The following is a 23,311-nucleotide window of genomic DNA, read 5'->3' as shown; positions in this document are numbered from 1 at the left end:
CATTTATCAGATTACAGTTAAATTGTTTAAATAAAATGGGAAAAACAAATACATTTGAGAGGAAGACTTGGAAATGCCATTGAGTCTTACTTCAGAAACAAGCCAGAAAGAGCTTTTTAGGGGTTGACAGTGCAGAAACACTTTTGAAGAAAGCAGTTTCTCTGATAGAAAAGCTTAAATCCAAGATTTTTAAGCCAAAACCAGCCTTCAAATCTGCAATCAGCAATTAGTCTTTGCACTTTGCTCATGTGCTCTTAGACAGGTTCCTGGCTGGGAACTGTGACATTCACCACTGGTTAAAATTGCGGCGCTTCAGCAGCCTCTGAATAAACAGACTTTGACATAGCCAAATGTGGAAACAGGAGAGGGGAAGGAAGGCAGCAAGGTCCGTGTTGAGGAGGAAGTGTTAGTGTCTTAGGAGGGAAAGGTGGGAGGCAAACAGTCCTTGTCCCTAGCATGTGGCTAGTTCAGAAACTGTTATTCCCGGCAGTCTTGAATGATGACATATACGCTGGGAGAAGGGTGCTGCGTGCTCTCAGCATCTCCAGCTTTTCTCTTGAATAACAGTTCTCTTACAGCCTAAATGTCTGCCTGCGTTCACATGATCCTGCCAAAGTAAGAGTTCCTTCAGTGTGGATAATGGTTTGGCTCTTGCTTCTACTGGTGCTTTTGCTGTGTTTTTCTAAGTTTTATGATTATACCTGATCCTTTCCTTCATTAGCAGAATTTATTATATTAAAAAATCAAATATAGGGAGATACTACAACTTTGTGATCAGAAGAATGAAATGTAGCTGTTCCAAATAAGCCCTGCTAAACTCATCCTCTTGAACTTTGATTTGAATGTTTGTGGTTGACTAACAATAAACTCTTGTGTTCATCTGGGGAATGACTGAGGCAGTCGTATGACTTGTCCTACAAAGTCTTTGCTTTCTTCTATAGACTTTGGGTTGGGATGTAAGAGACCGGATTACCAGGACTTTAAGTTGGTATGTATGGGGTTTGGTTGTGTGTATGTGGGTCTTTCAGCCTTTCAGTTCAGAAAGAAACTGTATTGGTCATGGTTTTGGTATATGGGTCTGAAAGCAAGCCAGCTGTTATGTTTGCCCTCCAAGTGTGTTTTCTCTTTTGAGTATGACAATCTCAGTAAGATGCAGTACTCTGATGCTGTAGAGTCAGCTGGCTAGACTTTGGAGATGAATACTGATGCTGTCTTGTGATACAGTAAATAACCATTTGCCTATCACCAGTGAGCTCAGTTTACCTCCTAGATTAAGTGATCACATCTTGTTGTGCTTTTCAGTAGTTGCAGTAGCAGTAGTTCAAGTCACTTTCACTTTCTAACTGCTGGGTTTAGGTCTGATAGATCTCTGAAGCTGGTAAACTGACAGGCTTATAGCACAGAGAGGGGGAAAACCTGAGCAAGAAGTAATGGCTGAAGTAAATCATGACCTATTTTGGATCAGTCCTCTGTTCCCTAGGATGAGCCAAGGCTATGATGAAGTTTACAGAAGCTAGTTTACTCCAGCAAATGAAGAGTTAGGATACAAGATTTTAACATATGTTTACATAGCAGACATTTGTCACAAGTCCCTTGTGCTTGATGGTGCTGGGGAGTAGTGAGTCAGCAAGAGGTTCTTTGTAGAAGGGCTTGTGTGTAAACAGAACTCTGAAAGTTTTGTGTAAAATATTTACATGGTTTAGGAATCTGGGGATGTCTTACTGAAATTGATTGCATCTGTTTGGGAACACTTTGTTGTTGCTTTAATGTGTGCTGTCACACTTGCAATTTTTTGATGTGCCATAGGAGTATCATAAATCACTAATTCCTTTATCTAGTGCCTCAAATACCTGAGGCATACTTGCAAAGAAACATTCTGAAACTAGAACTGTACCTGCTTTTTGGGGGAGAAAGGTTAAGTGAAAAGCATGATTATACATATTTATATAATATACTGATGTGTGCTTAGTGGGAGTTAAGTCCCATGAGAAGAGTTAAAAATCAATCCTTTTCTAAAATTTATTTTTTTTTCTGGGAAGCATCCTGTATTGAAGCTCAAGTATGGCTAAAACTATGAGAATTTTAGAGTGAGTTCTCTTTGAGAGCAACTGATTTCAGTTTTCACTTCAGTAGCAGCTTAAGCAACAATTTGATACTATTTCAAGTAGTAGAAAGTCTTTACAGCACTTTTCATAGAAGTCTATCCTGTAGAACTAGTGCTGCAGTAACATGCTTTGAAGTTAGCTAGCAAAATGTATAGGACTGTTCCATTTCTAAACAGATACACCTTGAGGAAAATACTCAGTCTTTATGTTTCTTCCTTGTTCAAGACACAGAGGCAGGCTTGGCTCTTTATAAAACTTTTTAGTTCTCATTCTACATTAATAGATTTACTCGGCACTAGTTCAAACTGGACATCACAAAGGACTGGCTTATGCAAGAAGGCACTAGCAATAGGGACTGTATTGTACTAACAGCAAAATTACAACTGTGCAAGCTTTTTAGAATAGACAAACTGTATACCTTGTGGTTTCCACTATTTGCCTCGCAATTTTTTGGTAGAGGTTTTTATTCGGTATGAAAATTGCAGAAGGGACAGAGTTCTCGCTTTGGATTCCTAGTGTTTCTGTAGTGTAATGTGTTGCACTACAGAGCTCTGTAAGTTCTGTCTTTCAGTGTAGTATGTCCTGTTGGAGTAGCTAACCCTGGAAACTGTCAGCTTCATATGAATAGATGTAGTGTGAAACAAATGGCAGGTTTGATTTGCTTTACTTTATTTACAGAAAGCATCAGAAGATGTTCACATAAAAATGCCAGTTCTACTATAGCACTGTTTTTTTAATTCCTTGGTTATGAGTTAATTTCCAGCCAGGTGTTACACTAGCCCCTACCTTCCAACTGAGAACTTGCACCTCATTTCTGTGCTTTGTGGCAAATATGTTATTAGAAATGACATTTTTGGGAGGATGCAATTTCTGTGGCGGTTGGACAAAGCCATTCATTTTGAAAACCAAACCCTCCCTTCTGAGTCGTCAGAGACGTTGGTGAGGCGGTGTCAGGGCAGCTCTTCCGTGCTCAGCTTGCTGCAGAGCAGGGTTGGTATGCAGTGTTGTGACACTCCAGCAGCCTGCCTTCAGATCCCCTCATGGTTTCTCTGTGGAAGAGGAGGCACTTCCTTTCAGCACAACTCTGAAGTCTGTGTGTTTTGGGCACTCATTCCTAGCACTGAAGTTGAGTGCGTGAAAACAAAATTCGGCTAAATCACACTGCGGTGTTGTGAAGTCTGTCTTTTCTCACTCAGTCCAGAAGTAGGATCTAAGGTATGCTGTCTTTTAATTTACTCTTCTAATGCTGAAAGCATGTAGCACTGCATATTATTGAGGTGTCTGTATTTGTTCTATGCCTTGCTCACTATGTGTCGTGTTTAGTGGTTATTTGCAGCTGCAGTAGCATGTTGCTGAGATGATCATTTATTAGCTGGGCATAGAGTGGTGTGATCCTTTCCTACCCCACAGAAGTGCCACTGTTGTTGTGCATTAATTTAAATTAAAGCTATCCAGCACCAAACAAAGCAAGTATTTTGTGTATTGTACTAAGATGTCTTCAGGATGGACAGAGAGGCTTTGGTTGCAGGCTGTCCTGATATAGTTCTAGACTTCAGCCTTTAAAAAAGAAAAAAGGGGATAAAAAAGAGTGGTTTGGTGCTTGTTACTGGTCTCCCACCTACCTAAGGAAGACTGGAGGTATAGAATGGAGTAGGACTAGTGTTTGTTACACACAGATAAGCTTTTTTATATTTTTAAATAGACATATGAAGTTTCTGCCAGTAGTACACAATGAAGAAATTAGCTTTTAAACCATGCTCTTGTGCTTAGCAGGATTTGAGATAACATGGAAAGGCAACAGGAGTATCTGTAAATAGTTTGTTACTTTCCTTTAATAAAAGAAAGAGAAGTCTGATTGCTAAAATAACTCACTTCTACTATTTAAACTTACAATGTGATGTTCACAGCACCACATTTTACAGTAGCATTTACAGGACTATTATAGGAAGCTGTTGAAAGCAGATTTCTATTCAATTAAACCAAAAGTGAAACTGGTTGACAGACCGTGGATATCAAACATCTTCAGCTGGAGAAGTATGTTTTTAAAAGTGGATTGTTGCACTGACCTAGATACACTGACAGATAGCCACCAAGCCTTCAGTCTGAGGTAATAGCTGTGTCTATAGCTGTAAGGATAATAATGGAGTGATTGTTTACTTCTGTGAGACAAAGGTAGATAGTTTCCATCAGAAATAGTAAATCTGAAGCTTGACTGTAATACCGTTCTCTTTAGAGATGGAAGGAGGACTGATCTAAAGTGTCGTTGTCTAACGGTGTGAGCACCAGCCCAGCTTTATTGATAGCTATTTGCTGTTGTTCAGAACAGCTCCTGACAAGGATAGGGTAGGAGGCCTGGCCAGCTGGGCATTGGGAACTCAGCTGGCCTTGTGCCAGGTTCACTTGAGCACTCTGTGCCACTTTCTACGTAAAGCTCAGAGGAAATCTTAAAATGTTGCTGGTGGCATGGGCATTGTGGGCACCAGTTACAGGGCCCTAATAGGTGGCAGCCATTCCATAGCTGGAAGATGAGGAGCTGAACCCAATAAGATTTGCCATCTGTCTCTTTCTCATCTCAGGCACCACCATGAAAGATACAGAAACCACAACTCTATTAAAAATTGTGCCTTACTCAGGATGTCAATAAAATGATTCTTCCAATAATTCCTCTTGCTCAGACTGGATTTCCAGAAATGTGTGTACACAGGTATCTGAATCATTTTGGTGTGATATTCACTACATTGCATAAATATTTCGATTCATAAAATTATTTAGTATTCAGCTGATGCAACTTCACAAAATTGGGTGATACTTCGCTGGAAAATACTGGTCTCGCTATATCCAGTTTAATAGACTGAAATGCTTCTCAACTTTGTTTTATGTTCTTCTTCCTGCTTATTACATGAATTCTACACTTTTTGTGTTAATAAAAATTTTTAAAACTAGTCTGAAAACTCCTTCTGTAATCTTATGGGTGTTTTTGTGTTGGGACACTGAAGAAAAATACAATGGGAAAGAAATAACTTTTGCAAAAGGAATAAAGCTGAAATGTCATCTCCTAAAAGGGTGGTGGATTATCAAAGTAGATGGACTAATTCACTTCAGAATCCTGTTAACTGACCATGTCTTGTGAATGAGAAATAGAGCATAGCAAAATTATACCAAATGGCAATCTGCTGCTTACATTTTGGGAAAGCCTATCACTCAGTTGGTCAATTACGTTATTCAATAAACTTACACTCTGAAAAGAGCACCAATCTGCCTGCAGTGTTTCGTGTTAAACTGGGAGGAGATTGTGTGTGATTCTGAGAAAACAAAACAACAACATCCTCCCTTTACATTCAATTTACTGCAAGTAGGTTTAAGGAGGTAAACCTCATCACCTTGACTTTTATTGTTGACAAAATGGAAGTATATCTTAAAGCTGCTTTGTGTTGAAAAATACCTGCTTATTTCAAGCTAGGTTCTTTCTCCTGTATTGTTGAGTACGTCAGGTTTGTGCTTGAGCACAGGTTGAGCTTTATGTCTCCTAATATTGCTTCTCTACAGGCAGAATCAATAAGGGTAGTAGAACCATTTTTAAAATCTTTTTTCATTCTCTTGTTGATGCTGTGAAACTGTTTTGGGGCTTAAGGATGTGTTGTTGCAGTGTTTTCTGACAATGGCCCTCAAGGAATGACTAGTGTAGAGGTGCCAGGCTGTAGAGATTAGTAGGGCAATTTCTGGACTCTGTCTGAATGTGTGTGTCCATCCCATAACCTCCATACTGTTGGAAAAAATGCTATATTATAACTTTCCATTTAAAGCCCCTAGATATTGATTAAGGTTGCTTTAAATCTAGTTTATTCATTTATGAATGAATATCCTAACAGTTGCAAGCAACAAACTTAAGTGGGTTTTCTTTATTTCTTATCTTCTGGCTAGCGTTGAGTTGCTTATGGAACAGATGAAAAGCTTTGGGTTTTTGTTACCTACTGGTGTATAATGTCTCTACTAGTAAGTGTCTGGCAACGAGGAGGTCTGGGACTACACAGAAAAGTGAACCTTACTGTAAAGCTGGAAATTGATTTTACAAAAAGGGAATTTATTTGCAGAATACCTTCTGCAATTCTGAATAGCTCTACATTATGATAGGACATAGGAACCTTAAGGTCAAAAAAATAGTTTCTTGGAGCAGGCATGGTCTTAGGCCTGTATGTGTTGTTGCTTCTTTAGTCACACAACTGTGACTAAAGGATGTTGAAAAGGTCCATCTGGGTTTTTAGATTGTTTTGATTTTCCTTCAATTTGCTGTAAGTTTTAGATAAATATTTAAATCACTCAAATCACTTACCAAACCAAAGCATTAGAGCATAATGGCATCTAATTCAATCCTGCAAAAACAGCATTATTGCAAATAGCATTTTCATAACTGATTGTACTTTGTTGTTTAAGAAGAATGAAAATTACCATTTTATTTCCAGTCCTGTATCCTCCCTGTATCAGGAGGGCAAAATACTGATGCTGTTTCTCTAAGCGGGTGGTTCCATAACTATATGACAACATACCAAATGCATTTAGCAGAAACTGCCTAATAACAGATCCTTTGCAGTGGCATGTCTGATTTGTATGAAACATTGCAGTAATTAGCTTCATTGGTACTGTCAGAGTAAACTTTAAATGAAAGTGACAGTAACTAGTCCAGACTTTTTTCATTTTGTTCAGAGTAAAACTACTAAACAGTAAGTGACTTAATGGTTTTTCTGCTTTCAATTAGCAACCCAATTTTCTACTCTTTTAATTATAATTTAATTGGATTTCCCCCTTACACTCAGAGCTTGGCAGCCAAAACAGCTGATCTAGTGTTTGGCACGACTGAGAGAATGAAAATTTCTTCTATAAATCTTTCCCTAGAGGATATGTTTCTACCAGCATAGAAGCTCTTTTCTGGAAGTGGTAAATCTCTTTTTATATTTCCTTACTGGCTCATTTTGTGCCCAGCTCTGAGTCCACTGTTTGAGGAGTGGTTATAACTGAGGGGCTGAAGCTTCCAAAGTAAAGCTTTAATGTAAACTGTAACCAGAGAGGACATACAAACAGTTCTTAAATTAGATTCAAAAAGGTAATGTTGGTATATCTGTAAGTTGTCCCTGTAACTGTTCCAAGAGATTAATTGTCATGTCCTTGCATGTTCTTAGTGGAGGGGGAATTAGTGCTGTAAACTGACCTTTGAGAGTAAACTAGAGGACAAGGCAGGGGTTGGGGATGCTTTTAAAAAGGGACTGGAAGGGAGAAAGGGAAAGAATAGATGGTTTAGGGACTGAAGGAGAGGTAGCACACTGAAGCCTTGTTGGGCTTGGAGAAGTGGCCATTTCTGAGCCTTCAGTCACAGCCCTCTCCCCTCTGCTGGCAGACAGAGGAGGCAGGGAAGCACCAGCAAAAAAAAAAAAAAAAAGGAAATAGGAAGGACATGTTGCTTTCCCATTACTAGTACTGAACTCAAAACATGGATAACGTCATCTGCTCTGGAGCCCATTGCACGTGTGGGTTTTAAAAACAGTCCACTGTCTGGTGGCTGGGCTTCTCTTTTTTTAACTTTGGCTCCTTGGTACACTGTTCAGGGAGTTCGGAGGGAGGGCTGTTTATATTAACTTTAAGTCAGTTACCAGAGGAATCTTTTTTAACCTCTTCCTGTAATCTGCAGGGTTAAATGTTTTCAGCTCATAGTTTAGTTGCAGTTATTTGTAGCTGGCATTCACATTTGCTCTGTAATTCAATTTAGATGATGCTGCTTGTCCTAAATTGGAGCAGACTAGTAGAAGGAGCTTGGTGCGTGTAGAAACTGATCACTGACTCTGTAGTTAAGGTCATCCAAGTAGAGATGTAAATATTTCCCCTCAGTTTTAAGGTATAATTATCTGGCTTGAATTCACTTATGGAATTGTGATTGATACTGTCAGATCTTACGTGTCAGAGTTTTCAGCTACTAAAAATGATGACTAACAACCTTATTGTCCTCACACAAGTACTATAATATTGTCTTTAATCCGTGTGGTTTCAGTTCCAGCTGTTTGCTAGTTATTTATTCATTAGAGTCTATTTTCTGAATAGCTTCCAGCTACACATTCTTCAGAGAGATGAGATTTTATTCATACATGTATCTACTTATAGGTGAGGAATTTGAAACTGGAGCATGAGCAGGAGAAAAACAAGATCTTGTCAGAAGCATTAGAGACACTCGCTACTGAACACCATGAACTAGAGCAGTCTCTGGTTAAGGGATCCCCGCCTCTCAGCATCCTCAGTGAAGAGCAGTTCTATGATGCTGTTTCAGGTAAGTGGTGATGTCCAGAATGTGAGTGTGTAGACAACGTGTGTAGTGAATGCTGTGGGGGCAAGTTGGGTGGGTGAAGAAGGTGGGAGCAGCCTAACTTCAAGTGAAATCTCTGCCTTTCTAACAGGGACCTGATTTTAGGAGTAAGCTTGGTGTGTTTTATGAGCAGGGCTGTAGAAATTTGCCAGAGCTCACCTGCAGAATTGTATTGCTTCACCTTAGCATGACCAAAGGTTAGAAACTCACAGGACAGAAATGAAAGGTCTGATTGCTTGGGAGTCTACACCCTTTTTTTAAAATAGCAAAACATAAGGCTTGTATTTTGGGAAAGGTAACTATATCTTGTAGCCTTCTGACTTGCTTTCTCCATGGTGGTGTGTGCTTTTTCCTCTGTTCTGTTGTTAAGATCAGACTATAAAAATGCCTAGTTTTTAGAGATAATGATGTTGAGACAGGCTTGTTCTATTTCAATTTTGTATACCTGAAGTGTTAAACATGAAAGAAAAGGATTAATCAAAATCCTGCATGCATTTCTTAAATGTCTTTTCTTTCCTTATCTGTTCTTCAGTTTAGTATCTTTCATAATTTCATAATCAGAACATGCCAGTAATGGTTTTAGAAGATTCTGAGCTGCCTGAAATGATTGCAACATGCATTTGTATAGGGAGGCTGTACATAGTGCATGCAGCTCAACAGTAGCTCTAACTGGGTGATTCAGCAGCACACACCTGTCTACAACTACAAAGGATCTGGAAAAGCTTGAGGGTGAACATAATCTAACTGTAGCAGACAATTGGGTTGTGATGGCAAACCTCACTAGCAAGGATGGGGTTACTTTTCTGTGAACTGAAGTGTCTGATACTTCTGACAGATGAGAAAAGCAGTGTTCCCTGACTCCTTGGTAGGTGTTCTGCAGTGAGAAACTTAAGCCATGAAAAAAGAGGCAAAGGAAGTCTATGCACAGGAACACGGTGAATCAATTTTGTGAAGGAGAATTTGCTGTTTGGCACAGCAGCAAACTTATCAATTCTTCAAGTAGAAGAGACTGAGGAACACTAAAACAGGTTCTTCCTCTGTAACCAAAGGAACAATTTTGCTGAAAGGCCTCAGGCTCTTGTGATTGTCAACAAAGCAGAGAATAGTTCTTTATCTGATGCTGGAATGTAGTCTCTCCAGCTGGGCTTGCCTTGTGCATATGAGAGAATATTAAGCTTTAAAGAGCTGCTAGTTGACACATCTCATAACTGACTTGATCTCTAAATACTGTTGAAAGAAAGTGTCCAAAGCCACCTCTCCTGTTTTCCAAAGGTGGTAGATTTGTCCTTGCAAGCTACAAACAAATCATATCAAGTGGATTTGTAAAATTGTGAAACTTACTGAGTGCATATGTATACAAACATACTTAAAAAAACCCAATTGTGATTTCTTTCTCCTTTGGGAGAAGTTACTTGACATAATTCATCTTAATTGCATTTTAAATAATTTTCTGGGACAGACTTACTTTCTTGGCTGTCCATCAATTTAATCAGACTGGTGAGAGATTCTCTTCTCTAAGTTGTTCATATTTCTTAATTTGCAGAGATTAAGGTCCTTTCTGTCTCTGAAGGGGGCGGGGATGGGGAGGTGGCTAGAAAAAGGGAAATGTGTTTTCCTGACTGCTGAATACATGTTATTACTTCCACTTTAAGCATAAAAGGAATTCTTTTTTGTTGGTATGGTTTGAGGAGAGTTTTTTTTTTTTTGTTTCTGGAAATCTGAATTACTACAACTGTCTTCAAAGCTCTTGCTTAACCTGATTTGCAAATTGACTGTGTTAAATTATATTGATTTTGGACAAATAGCCATATTCATGAATTACCTTTCTAAGTTATATAGGAGATTGAGCAAACACCAATGTATTTTAACAGGGTGATATAACAAGTTATCATGTCTGTCAGTAGGAAAATGCCACTACTTAGGGTATTTTTTCTATCGGGATGCTATCTTTTTCTGCTTGCATTTCTATGAATTTTTAAATCCCTGCTGTAGGAGTGAGTTTAGAAGTGAGAGTGTTGCATAAGTAGGCTTGCACTTTGAGCTGAAGAATTGTTAGTTTTGGTTTGACAGGTTGAAAGAAGATGCCACTGCTGCTTTTTTTTTAATGATTTTTTTTAATAAATTTTTGTTCACTCTCAACAGAATATCACTAATGGGACAATTCAGAGCAATTTTCAAGCAGGTTATTGAGGGAAAGGTGTATCAAAAAGGATGTATGCAGTGCAGCAATTACTTGTCCACATTTGCCATGCCCTGGTTCACATTGTGGAACAATCTGATTGCTCCTGAATGAAGCAGAATCAGAAGATACAGTCCAGCTCCTACTGGACACAGTCCATGGCAGCAGAGTAAGAGCAGATCTGAAGAGAACAGCACTAGAAACATATCTGGTTTGATTGTCAAATCCTCGGCACCATCTGTTCCTCTTGCAAATCTGCTCCAGCCTGAGCTGTGCTACCTGCTACTGTTGGCATAGACTGAATTGTTCACTGTTGAAGTCTGTGGTGTGTGGTTCTGTTTGTAGAAATTGTGGCCAGAGTTACAGAAATACCCTTTCCTTTTCCAAAAACTGGTGTGAGGAAAATGTTTGCAACATGGTAAGATTACTTACTGAAGTTGGAGTTTATTTTCCTGAAGTCTCCTTTCTTTTCATCTCTAAGTAATATGCTGTTGTCAGTACTTTTTGCTGTTGCAGTAATTTCTAAATCCGTGCAAAGAGAGAGAAATTAAAAGAATAACCTACAGAAAAATGCAAGTTATTTGTCTTACCAAAGCACAGTATCCAGAAGAGCAAAGTTAAGGGTGTTATTAATCTGAGCTCTGACAGCCATAGGTCAGTTAACAGCAGTTCCCAGTGCGCTGATCCACTCATCATGAGAGTGGTGGAAATGTGTAATTAAACTCGATACCACACAGAGTGCTGCAGCTCTCACTTGCAGGATTGAATACTTAACATGTGTCAAACTCTTCTATGTTTAAAGCAGGGTGGGGCAGAACGGGAGGGCTCTGGGGAAGGGAAGAAGTGATGAACAAGTAGCAACATTCAAAAAGACCAATGCTATCTCCTAGAGAGGTTATTACTTTGATTAAAACAGACATGAGGATCACATGAGAATGGAATAGGAATGCAGAGAACGTCCACAGTGCTGAAAAATAGCTAAGCAGATCAAGAATTAAAGGGTAAAAGTACTTGATTTTTGCCTTTCAGATCTAAGATTCCCTTCTCATATACAAATTGTTCACCCAGTTTGGGAAGAGTTTAGATCTTCCTTTGTTTTTCTGTTTTAAATAGGTTTTATCTGAGAGGTGGAGATTTTTTGCAAACAGGATTTTTGTGTGTGTTGAGCGGGATGTTGATGGCTTTGCATAGATGCAATCTTGCAATAAAAGCAGTTATTTAGCTACAGGAATATTTAAGTACACTGAAGTTAACCTGCCATAGTACAGCTTCTGCTGGTATCTACCACTACTGGGTGCTGTGTTTATAAATAACTCTCCTAAATGATACAATAAGTAGCAGACTACATCCGTTGCTTTTGCTTGTTTCCTACTTTGTTTCCAGTAATCAGATCACTTGAAAGCAAAAATGGTACAAAAAGCATACAAACCTCTTACCCTTCCTTCCATGTTTAGAGTAGTTTGTCAAGTGGCTTTTTTTGAATGTGTACCAAAAATACTTCACAGCCTCTGTGAGAACACTGCTGCCTGTCACTTCTTGCCTTGAATAGAGTTAAAAGAATGAAGTTAGACGTTTCAGAGGGATGGGAAACACCTGGTCAGAACTGAAACCAAACAGTGCCAATGGTTAAACACTGTATTTCTCCGATTTATTTCTTAATCAGTAACATTGACCAGACTTTTCTATCTGCGTCTGAAGACTTACCAGTTGTAGCAATAGGAAATGAGGTCCATTGAGTTAAGATTCTGTCATTGCTTCTGCTGTTTCCTTGTGCTCTCCCACTCTTGCAAAATGTAGCTGGTGTTTGTACTGTTACTCTTTCAGATTTCATGGGCTGGAGAGCTTCCTAGTCAGCCTGGTCTTGTCTCAGAGAACACTTCCAAATTTTCGCTTCTGAACAAGGACTCTTATTCCTTCTCCCCCCTCCTCAGCCCACAACCCCCTAAGTTCAATTAAAAAAAACCCCTTCATTTTCTCCTAGTCATCTGTTTGACAGCTGCTCTGTAGAAACTTGTGAATATAAATCTTTTTTTGCAGTGACGGGGGAGTATGCAAATCTTAATTCAGAAAAGAGTTCGCTGCAAGTGCACAGGGAAAAGCTCAGTTTGAGTTGCCTGTTGATCTGTGCTCACAATACAATACTAGGCTTGTTCATTCCAACACCCTAACAATCTTTCAAGGCTTGCTAAATTCTTTGGGGTAAAGGAGGTAGCTGAGGTTAAGGGATTGGAGACTGAGATCTTTTGTGGCAGGAGCTGTTGTTCAGTGCACTTCCTCTGTTTCTCAGGAAAATGGTTGAGGTTTCCTTAGGGAGCAATTTCTTACAACAGTTACAACACAAACAGTATTTCATTCTAATGTTTCTTCTTGTAGAGCATGGTCTTCTTGCATTAGGTAAGGCACATGCCCTGGGGAAGGCTGTCTGGTCAGTGTCTAAGATCTGGAGAGGTTTGCAGGTGTGGAGCTCAGTCCATCAGAATCCTCTCTTGGCACTGTAAGGCCAGAATGAGGAGAATTGAACATGTGTGGTATTTAAAAATCTTTGTTATACCAAGAAGCATATCCAGGAGTGACAGGCAGTTCTGGTGAGGCTTATCTGTTCTTGCCTTCCTGCTCTGGAGTCCTGGGTCTGTTGCAGAAACTCAGATTGAAGGAATTTGCACACTATGACTCTGTCTGAAAGCAAGACGGTCCTGGATGGTACAAGAGAATAAAGGACCCTACAGGAGCCAGACTTCCCTTTATGTTATTGGGTTGGCTTCATGCTTTTCTTGTCATGCACAGTTGAGCAGCTCTTTCAAAAGAGAGGTGGAATACATACCTCAAGGAGCTTTATACCTTGTTGTGTGGTCAGAAAGCTGAAGCCCAAGTTGTGTTACACTCCTAGAGTATCTCTTCCTCTGCAGTGTTTGGATGTGCAGGAAAACTCTTTTTTTCCTGGCTACCTGGGTTTAGGATCTCTGGACAAACCTGTATTTTATGTAACAAACTTGTCACAAGTAAAAATGCTTTTCCTTACCCTACTTGTTAAATATAGTACCCACCAAACTAATGCTTTGATATGTCATAACTTGGCACAGAACTAGACTGACAAATTTGGGGAAAATTGTGAGAAGATTCTCTGGAGTGCCAGTCCACTTCTTTAACATATCCTGAGCACCAGCTGGCAGTTCTTTTCATTCCCTAGCAACTGACTAAATTTCAGTACTGTCTTGATGGGGATAGGCATGGATGTTTTAAATGAACGTTGGATGTTTTATGCTTCTAGATCTCTCTCTCTCTCTAGAAGGCATGGAGATATTGTGACAGAGTCCATCCATTTATCAGGATTCTGTCCTGTTCCTGACCCTTATGTAATCTGGATGTGGTAGAAAGTCCTTCTGTCTGTCTATATATATATATATATATATATATGTATGTATGTACGTATATATACACATCCTTTAGCAAAGCAATATACAATTTACATGTTCTGGAGAAGCTACTGGCATGGCTTTTTAAAGACAAAACAAGAAAGCACCTGGCAGTAGACAGCTGTGATATTCTTTTGGACTCTCTGCTACTTCAGCAGATTTTGATTACTGGTTTTGAATTAGAACAAGTGTGTGAGAGAATGGCTAATTTTGCAATTATTTCTGCAATGGGGTTTTGCAGCCAAGAGCAACAGCATATGCTGGAAGCAGTACTTAGCAGGAATAGCATCTACTGTAGATTGGGTCTACATTTTTCAGAAACAGTGAGGCTTGCATTAAGCTGTTTACTATTCAGTGTGGTACCTGGTTTCTGCTACAGAATTTTTCAAATGAGACAGAAGTTGATGTCTTGAGTTGTTCCCTCACTTCCTGGAACTTGCAATTGGATAATCCTTAGACAATCTTGTCAGGTTTGAAAGAAAACCTAACACAAAAAATACAGCCTTTGCCAGGAAATTTGCGTCTTCCGATTTGGGGCAAGACTGTCTCTTCTCCAGAGCTGGAAAACACTACCTGACCAAAACAGTGGTTGGAAAGTAGGTTTTGTTGTTGATGTTTGGTTTAGTTTGAGATGTGATGTGGATTGTACTATTAACCTGCCTTCCACTGAACGAAGTTTATCTTGTTGATTGGCAAGCTTATCACTTAGACTTTGCTGGGACCTACGTAGTTGGTGTTATCTATATGATACATCCTCCTGTTCTTTGATACTTGTTCAGTGTGTTGGAAATTGAAGGCTGGTGAACAGCACTGGGAGTCTTAAGAGCTTAGACCTAACTGAAGAAGGAGTCATTACTCAAGGTACCTGTTTGTTTGGTAGAGTACTGGCATCTATATGGCACTGGCACTTGTCCTAGGCAAGGTCTAGTAGCTTCAGTTTAATAAATATGCCAGATCTTGGCTCAGTTTGGTAGAGAATTTTTAATGTACTGTGGTCTTGCTTATTGTGCAGTTTCTTTATGTGTAGATGCTGGGCTGCAGCGGTCTCTGGCAGTACTAGTTACTTACCAAATGGATGCTGTCATCAGGACACAGTAGGCTACTTAGGTTTCAGTTTTGTACAAGGCGGGGAGATCTGTTAGTGACTGAAGTCTAGCACAGGCGGCAGATTCATTAACATGCAGTTGCTCTTTTGCAGATTCCGAATCTGAAAAATCATTAAGTGGGTTTGAAACAACAGCAGCCTACTCTTTAGAGGACAGCATGGATTCAAAAGATGCAATAACTTCAAGCATGTCTGAAGAAAAGGTGTGTGGCAGTGGGGAGTCGCTGTCAAACGGAATCAAAAAACACAGGTAGGATGTTGTCCATTCTTAAAGTTCTCTAATATGCATTAATGGTAAGAAACCACAGGAATCTCTGAAAAACTGACAGAAAAGTTTTAAAATTTTGCTAGGGATGATTGACAAGTAATTGGTTGTGCTATGATTTTATAAAGACTGTTTTTCCAAGGTGTGCTCCTTTGCATCTTGATGATCCAATCTAAAGAAGTAAAAAGAAAATATAATGTACTGTTTAAAAATGGACACACTTGTTTTTTATTAATCTTTTTGAAATCTATGTGGATTTTAATTCCTTCATTTATCTTTAATGACCTGTACCTCCTATTGCCTCTTTAATTTCGAGTTATTTGATCCTTCTGTTGGTGTCAGGAATGAATGAAAAATATTGCTAGGCTGGCATCAGAAACTCATATGTGAACAAAAGGAGTCTTATTCTAAAAGTCTCATCCATGTTTTATGTGCTTATTTTGTGTTGTCAAATGATCCATTTTTGTTTGTTTCCTTGCTGATAAAGGAGGACAATAGGTCTGGAGTTAATGAGATGTAACAGACACCACTATTCTCCAGTTTCAGTGAAAGGGCAATATAACAATTGTGCTACAAATAAAGCCAGACTTCAGCATGTTTCAAAGAGACTGTTCTGGAAGTGTTTTGGATGTACAGGATGTTGAGGGGACACTGCATTTCTGTAAAACCAGGAAAATAAAATTGAATTTTGCAAAAGGAAACTAGATAGGCTTTAATTACTTAGTGTCTTGGTAGTTAAATTGCAGTGACTGTTGAAGTGAGTTGGTAGCACCAGACTTGATGTTTCAAGGGTCAACCTGTGCATGTCTCATACTAGACAAAGACTGAAGCAAATGAGGGCTTGGGTGGAGTAATGAGTGTTTTGGGGAGATAACATAAAGCAGCTGACTAAGCGAGTTGCTTTGCTCTTGTGCTGTTTGCAATGTGGTATTTATGGCCTTGGCTAAGTGCCTTCCCTAATTAGAGCAGGAAGATTGGGAGTGGGGGAGGAAGCAGTAGGTGAAGGTGGACATCTGAATTGCCATCACTGCTTTGGAAAGAGTGAGGAGAGAGGATGCAGTACATAATGAACATGAAAGTGATGGTGCATGTGCATGTTGACTTGCATTGTATTGAGGACTTCAGACAGGAATTACTCTTCCATTTACTTAAAAAAGTTACTTGGCAACTTCTGTAATGCTTGCACAGTGCTGTCAGAACTGCAGGGGGCAGGTGACTGGAGGAGTATTTCAGAGCTACTGATTTTATAAAGAGTAATGAAAAGTAATAAACAACTACATCTGCCTCAGTTGTTTCTCTGAACAGCCTATCTTCTAGTAGTAAAGAGAGCATAGGATGTTGGAGTAAAATGGATGCATAAATTGACTAATAATTTACTGCTAAAGAAAACTGGAACCTTTTTTGAATCTACTTTGCATTTAAATAAGAATGTATGGCCATATTTTATGTGTCTAAATGCTATAGAATATATGACTGTATTTTATGGGATTAAATGACTATAACAACAGTATAGGTTGAGCCCTAATGTTAGGCTTTTTTACCTGGCACTTTGGTGTCACACTGGGAGTTGTCCCCAAATATATTGATGCAAACTGTTTCTCCCCAGAAGCTCAGACAATTTAAACTTGACCTCCAAGAGAACCCTCTCAGGGGATGTGAGATGTAGGGTATTTTTAGCCTCTTTTCTGAGGCTGTTGGTAGTAGCCACGTTTGGCCTGGTACAGCATCTTTTCATGTGACTTCAGAACTGTGTTACCTGCCTGGAGCTGCTGGCTCCAATTTGTGCCTGTTTTGTCTTGGGGCTGGTTCTAACTGTGTGCATGTGGTCAGATAGGCGCTGCCTTTGATGCCACCTGGGTCCTTTTCAGAGCAAGAACTGTAACCTCTTGATGCTAGGCAAAGTGAGGGATTCAGAATATTTTGACATCACTTAATTCCATTATTATGCCTTTGAGTTTGCTTATAATTTTTACTTGTTTAAACTTCCATTGTGTTAACCATATGGAAGCAAGTTACTTAGAAAATAGACCATATTCAGTTTTTTTGCTTAAAATTTTGATACCTTCAATGAGTAGAGGATCTGTGCCTTTAGGTTGCACATGAAATTGCCTAACACTGTTCAGCCCACAGTTTAAATAAGATTATTTCCTGTCTTCATCTAGGCAGCCCGAGCTCTAATCTGCACCTCAAATATTTGAGTAGTTGATAGTTTGCCACTCAGAAGTGGAAGTTGGTTTTTGCTTGGCAGGGGGAGCATACATGCTTTGGGTTTGGAAATGTAGGAATAAATCTGTTGGTTCCGATGAAGTACATCTACAGGTAGGTGAAGCCAGTATCACATATAATCTGCAACTTTATTCTGGCTTTTCTTTTTTTTTTTTTTTTTAATGTTGTTTTCATCCTGCTGATTGTTCAGAGTTGAAAGTAGCCTTCAATTTTGTTACACTTCTTGGGAGAGGAGATGAGAGAGAGAATAGTACTGTAAATAATCAGGAAGCATTCAATTTTAAGAGGGAGTTTTTTCATCTGAGCCAAACTTAAAAAAAAAAAGGTAAAAAACTCCCACCCCTCAAAATAATCCAAGCAAACCACCAAAACTTCCAGTTCATAAAAGTGTTCTGTATTAAGCACCAACATTTTACATCCATTTGTCTCTGCTGTTTCCCTCTTATTGCTGAATTCTGTTGTCAGCTTTCCCTTTGGTCCCTGCATTGGGGGCTTTTCAGAATGCAAACATGTTTGTGTTCAACTTCATGGGAGCCAGGAGACTGGTTGTTCAGGTTGGCATGAAAAGCAAGTTAAACATGCCTTTTTCACTCCATGTGTCTCCTTCCCCACAAGATTCCTGTAGCAGCTGATGTATAATAGCTAATGCTTTGGACAAGTGTTTTTTGTTTAAGTAAAGGATTCTAAATACATCTGATCTACTGCACAGAAATTCCAGCAGATGTTTTTGTCACTTAAAGCTAAAATTAACTTCCTGAGTTGTTTTTGAAATTGACATCTGGAGGGAAATTGTTCAAAAATTATTCAAAAACCATTTGTTTAATCAGAAGGAGTATGCCAAGGTTAGTAGGCCTCAGGTCTTGGCTGCATGTTGTTTGTCCACATGTCCTTTCTTGTCCCTGGGATCTTCTTTGGTGGCTTAAAACTGCTTTGTTTTTTCAGTATATGTGTGTGTGTGCAAGTGTGTGTTCTAGAGGTTTGACTGATATAGGCAACAAATATGGATGAGTGGTTGAAACTGAATGCCATCTTTAAAGTGTTTAAAAAATTGAACAAAAGGGCAGGTTAACTAAAATGAAAATGTGAGTTTTAGTATGTAAGGAAAGCAATTCCTTTGTATTCTTCAGGAAACTAAGGGTTAATGTGCTTAACATGCTTGGGCTAACCTAAACACAAATACCCACTCTGCTGACTGCCTGCGTTAAAGGATACACAGGAAAAACAAGTTAACATTTTAAGTGAAGATAAGCCTGAATAGTTGGTGGACACTGTCCTCTTCTGGACATATGTATCAAAACATCCACAGAAGGATTTTATACTTAATATTATTAGGATGATCTGTTTCACAAAACATTTTTGTCTCGGTGAAAAGCCAGAATAGGGAGTGAGTGGTGGTATGTTGGTCAATTAAATTAAATTCTCCTACCCATTCATCCTCTGCAGGGGAGCTGAGTGAAACAAGTCAGTGTTGGGCTTGTAGCTACTTGCTAATACTATAGTTGGCTACCATGAGGAGATCAGACATATGACTGGGTTTTTGATGGGATGGGGTTTGTTTGATTTTAAAGAACATTTTTTGGTTTTGTTCTTTCTAAAAACTGAAGCATCAGCCCTGGTAAAGGTGTTGCAGTGGCACATAAGTAGGGGAGGTAGCATAGCAAGTAGGGCTACTGAAACAAACAATTTAGCCTGAGTATTTATTTTCTAAAGGCAGTTTTCTGTTTATCAGAAAGGTGGTGGAGAAGGAAGATACAGCCTGTTCACACTCTCTGGAAAAGATTGTTGTAGCTACCTTGAGCAGAGACAAGACAACCTTGGTTAGGAGGGCAACACAATAATTTAGGGTTAACTAAACTTCAAAACTTACTTAGTTCATGCATTTTGAGTGAGCTCTAGGTAATTTTTATCTGTTGATAGGAACAGAAAAATTGTGAATTTTGCTCATTGGCAATAGCATCATGATCCAAAAATGAATTTGTGTTGTGGACAAAGGATTTTGACAAATACTTACGCTTTTCTAGGAGTAAATTGGATTAACAGTTGAGCTGATCAGTAGCAGTAAAAGAACTGTGCACATTCTGTGCTTGATTTCCCTTAAGGCTGAGAAATGCATGCTGTGTTCTCAGCCCAAATGCTGGTCCTTGAAAGTATGCTTATGACTTGTTTTGGGATATGTCAGCCCCTTGTAGAACAGGCTGCTGTTTGCTCTTCTTTAATGATGCTGCTTTTTTCTATTGTTCCTGAGGGCTGGTTTTAATACAGGCCATAAATGTCATGGCATTTCATTGTCAGTATAAAGGTGGCTAGCAGAAAAATCCCAAAACAACCACACTGTTTTAACCCTGTTTATACATAGTGAATGTATTTATTTACATATTCAGTTAACTTCCATTTTCTCATAAAGACACAACTAAATATCTTAGTGGTGCCATTGTGAAATCTGTTCTGAATGCTGTAGGTATTCTCTTCTTCTGGTGTTATGCAAAATTAATGGTTCTGGTTTTGGAGAAATTCATGTCTCTATGCAGGTAAAACTGTTTAAGTGCTTCAAAGTAGCACTATCATTCCCTTTGGGGTTTTAATTTAAAAATTGGGAAAATGTTACTTTCATAAATGAGCATGTGCTTTTCTTAGTCATGGTTAGTATTGGAAAACTTTTCTTACTTTTGCTTTTTTCCCCCTCTTTCTTTCCACAGAACAAGCTTACCATCTCCAATGTTTTCCAGAAATGACTTCAGTATCTGGAGTATCTTGAGAAAATGCATTGGCATGGTAGGTAATCAGAAAGCTATGATAAAAAATGGGGAATGATTGTTTTATTTGAGGCCCAAATGAAAATTCGTTTGGGAGGAGAGGTCTTTTGTATGTGTTTTTTATGGGGTTGGTTTGTTTGGTTTTTTTTTAAATTTTCTGCTTATGCTTTATTTGCTTTCACAACTTAAGAAGGTAGGACTTGATCAGAGCAATATTCTTGCAGTAAAAGTGTCTTGCCTTGAAACCTTTAAGTACTTTGTGGGGTTTTTTAAAGTTTATTTTGACAGTGGAAAAAACAAAACAACCACTTTCATTTTGCTTTTGTCTTTTCCCCTTAGTATCTGAGTCTTCCCCCTTCCCCATGGTGTTACTGACCAGAGGGTGGCCAGATCAGAGTTAGCTCCTTGGCACCTAATCTGTTTCCAGCTAGGTGTGAATTGAGAAGACCTCTTCTCTCCATTAGATACTACAATAGGCTGAAAACACTTTCTGCTGATAAACCTCTGTCAGACTCTAATGGTAGTTTCTTTAGTGGAAAAGTGTTACAAAATACAAAGAAGAGATTAAAAGCCTGCCTTGCATAAGGAATGTGCAGGAAAAAAGGGTCTTAATTCTGCTTTGCAGCAATTGCTGCAGAGAAGTTGTAGCTGTGGGGGGAAGCAGAACTTGTAGTGGCTTGTACCAAAGCATCTGCTGAGGCTCCTGGTGCCAGGTGCTGCTGTTATGGCTCAGGACGGTGCTGTTTGCCTTACCCTTGGCCAGCAGTCATATTTACACCCTTTTAATTTGCTGCTGCAGGCAGTTTAAACCATTGCTGTGTTATGCATTCAGAGGGCATGCTTTTTAGAAATGGAGAGAGAACAAACACCATCCAAACTGTAGGGCTTCCTTTAAATTCTTATTCCTGTTACAAACTCCCTCTTTTTGCCCTTGTATCACTGTGTTTCCTTGCCCTTTCTCATTCTCCTCCCTCTACTTGCCCACCTGCCTCCAAAAAAGGATAATATGTTTAAGTAATTAGATGGTCCCATATCTATTTATGGAATAATAAATAACTTCGTGTTTAAAAGGGTCCTTAATACGTCTTTCCATTGTTTCATCTCACCTTCTTGATAGGAAGTTTGCTGTTTGGTTTTCTTTTTGTTTAAAAAGTAGCCTTAGTGCCAGCACAGCTCTGCTTATCGAACTCCTAAGTGTTTTGTCCTTTCAGTATTAGCAGAGCCAAGTCAAGCACATTGCATTAGCACTAAGAGCATCATTTATTTTTGTAATAAGCCAATTACACCTGGGTTACTGCGGGTCAGTGTATCTAATCATTCAGCTTGTAACAGGAATTTCATTTGTGCATCAGGAGTTGTCGAAGATCACAATGCCGGTTATATTCAACGAGCCCCTGAGCTTCCTCCAGCGGCTCACGGAGTACATGGAGCACACGTACCTCATCCACAAAGCCAGCTCGCTTTCCAGCGCGACCGAGAGAATGCAGGTGCGTTGGCTTTGCGAGTTCACCTGAGCTCTTGGTGAATGCTGTGGGATCTTTCTTCTTTATAGGTGGTCTCATTGTAGGAGGAACTCCTGTAACTTGCTGCATGTTCAATTCTCTTATTCATTTACTAGTTTTGTTTATTGTCCTAGTTTTCACAGGGATAGAGTTCAGTTTCTTCCTAGAAGCTGGTATGGTGCTGTATTTTGGATTTAGAATGAGAATAATGCTGGTAACACACTGATGTTTTAGTTGTGCCTTAGCTGTGTTTACAGTAATTTAAAGACTTTCTGCTCCTTGTGTGGTGCCCCACCAGTAAGGAGGCTGGGGGACACAAGAAGCTGGGCTGGCAGCAGAGCTGGGACAGCTGGACCCAACAGTCCAGAGGGATATTCCATACCATATGGTGTCAAGCTTAGTACACAAACTAAAGGAAAAGCTGTCTGGGGGCTGCTGCTCAGGATCTGATGGAGCATCAATCCCTGGTGGACATCACATATCAATGGTGAGCCTTTGTGCTGTGCATTACTTATGAAGATTGTGATTCTTTTATCATTATTATTTTCCCTTGTTTTTCTGCCCTATTAAGCTGCCTTTATCTGAACCCACTGATTTCACCATTTTTATTCCCCCAGTCTATCCCCCATCCCATTTGGGTTGGGAAGAGGGGTGAGTGAGCAAATGTGTGGTGTTGCTGGGTTAAACCACAGCAGTCCTTCACGGCACCCCACAAGAAGCAGAGCTTGAAGGGTTGAACAATGGACCTGACCTGAGCATATAAATAAAGCAAATTCATTATAAGCATTTATGATATTAGTTTGATAGTCTCTGGTTGCAATGTTGATTTATTTGCTGCTGTGCATGTTCTCAGAGCTGGGTTATACAACATCTAACTTGCATATGGTCCCTGCTGTGCTGTGTATCACCTCTGGGGGCTGAGTTAAGGTTAACATTTTGTTGTACTTTGTAACACTGTCTTAGGACAGGATAGAATTCCTGGTGGTGCCTCTGAGCTTGTACTTGTAGTCAGCCTTGCCAGCATTTCCACACCTTGAGAGCCATCTATAGGAAACCATTCACAGTTACACCTTTTCCCTTTTCTCGTCAGAGAGCCAATCCACATAGGAGATACCTTCTTCCATCATCCCCTCTCCTCCAGGCTAATTAGCTCTTGAGAATTTCAAATATCATCAGGATATCAAATCCACTTGTTCCTTTGCTGCATCTCATTAATGTCTTTCAGGTCTTGTTTACAGTTAAACAAATATTTGTGGATACCACCCAGAGATCTGCCCCAGGGCTATGAGTGTGAGTGTGGGATAGTATGGGTAAGCACTAGGATAGTGGGCTTCTCCAGCATTTTGAAATTTCACTCCTAAGCAAGTGCAGAATCCTGAAAAATTAATAAAATATTTGGAAAAAGTATGCTGTCACC

At 39.4% G+C, this 23,311-nt stretch overlaps 1 protein-coding gene across 6 annotated transcripts in view; it reads left to right on the top strand.

Moving 5' to 3' along the window:
• OSBPL1A (oxysterol binding protein like 1A) overlaps positions 1 to 23,311 on the top strand; it is a 74,793-nt gene that overhangs the window by 38,458 nt on the left and 13,024 nt on the right. For all 6 annotated transcript variants that reach the window (XM_021551561.4, XM_021551560.4, XM_085572017.1 and 3 more), the window contains 4 exons: positions 8,253 to 8,415; positions 15,242 to 15,398; positions 20,336 to 20,411; positions 21,745 to 21,879. In XM_021551561.4, the coding sequence (XP_021407236.1) occupies positions 8,253 to 8,415; positions 15,242 to 15,398; positions 20,336 to 20,411; positions 21,745 to 21,879 (531 nt within the window). The remainder of the gene's footprint in view (positions 1 to 8,252; positions 8,416 to 15,241; positions 15,399 to 20,335; positions 20,412 to 21,744; positions 21,880 to 23,311) is intronic.

This window comes from Lonchura striata, chromosome 2 (assembly GCF_050655825.1).
Source record: "Lonchura striata isolate lonStrDom1 chromosome 2, ASM5065582v1, whole genome shotgun sequence".
In the NCBI taxonomy this organism is placed as follows: Eukaryota; Metazoa; Chordata; class Aves; order Passeriformes; family Estrildidae; genus Lonchura; species Lonchura striata.
The sequence above is the reverse complement of the archived record's forward strand: the minus strand, read 5'-3'. Positions and strand labels throughout refer to the sequence as shown.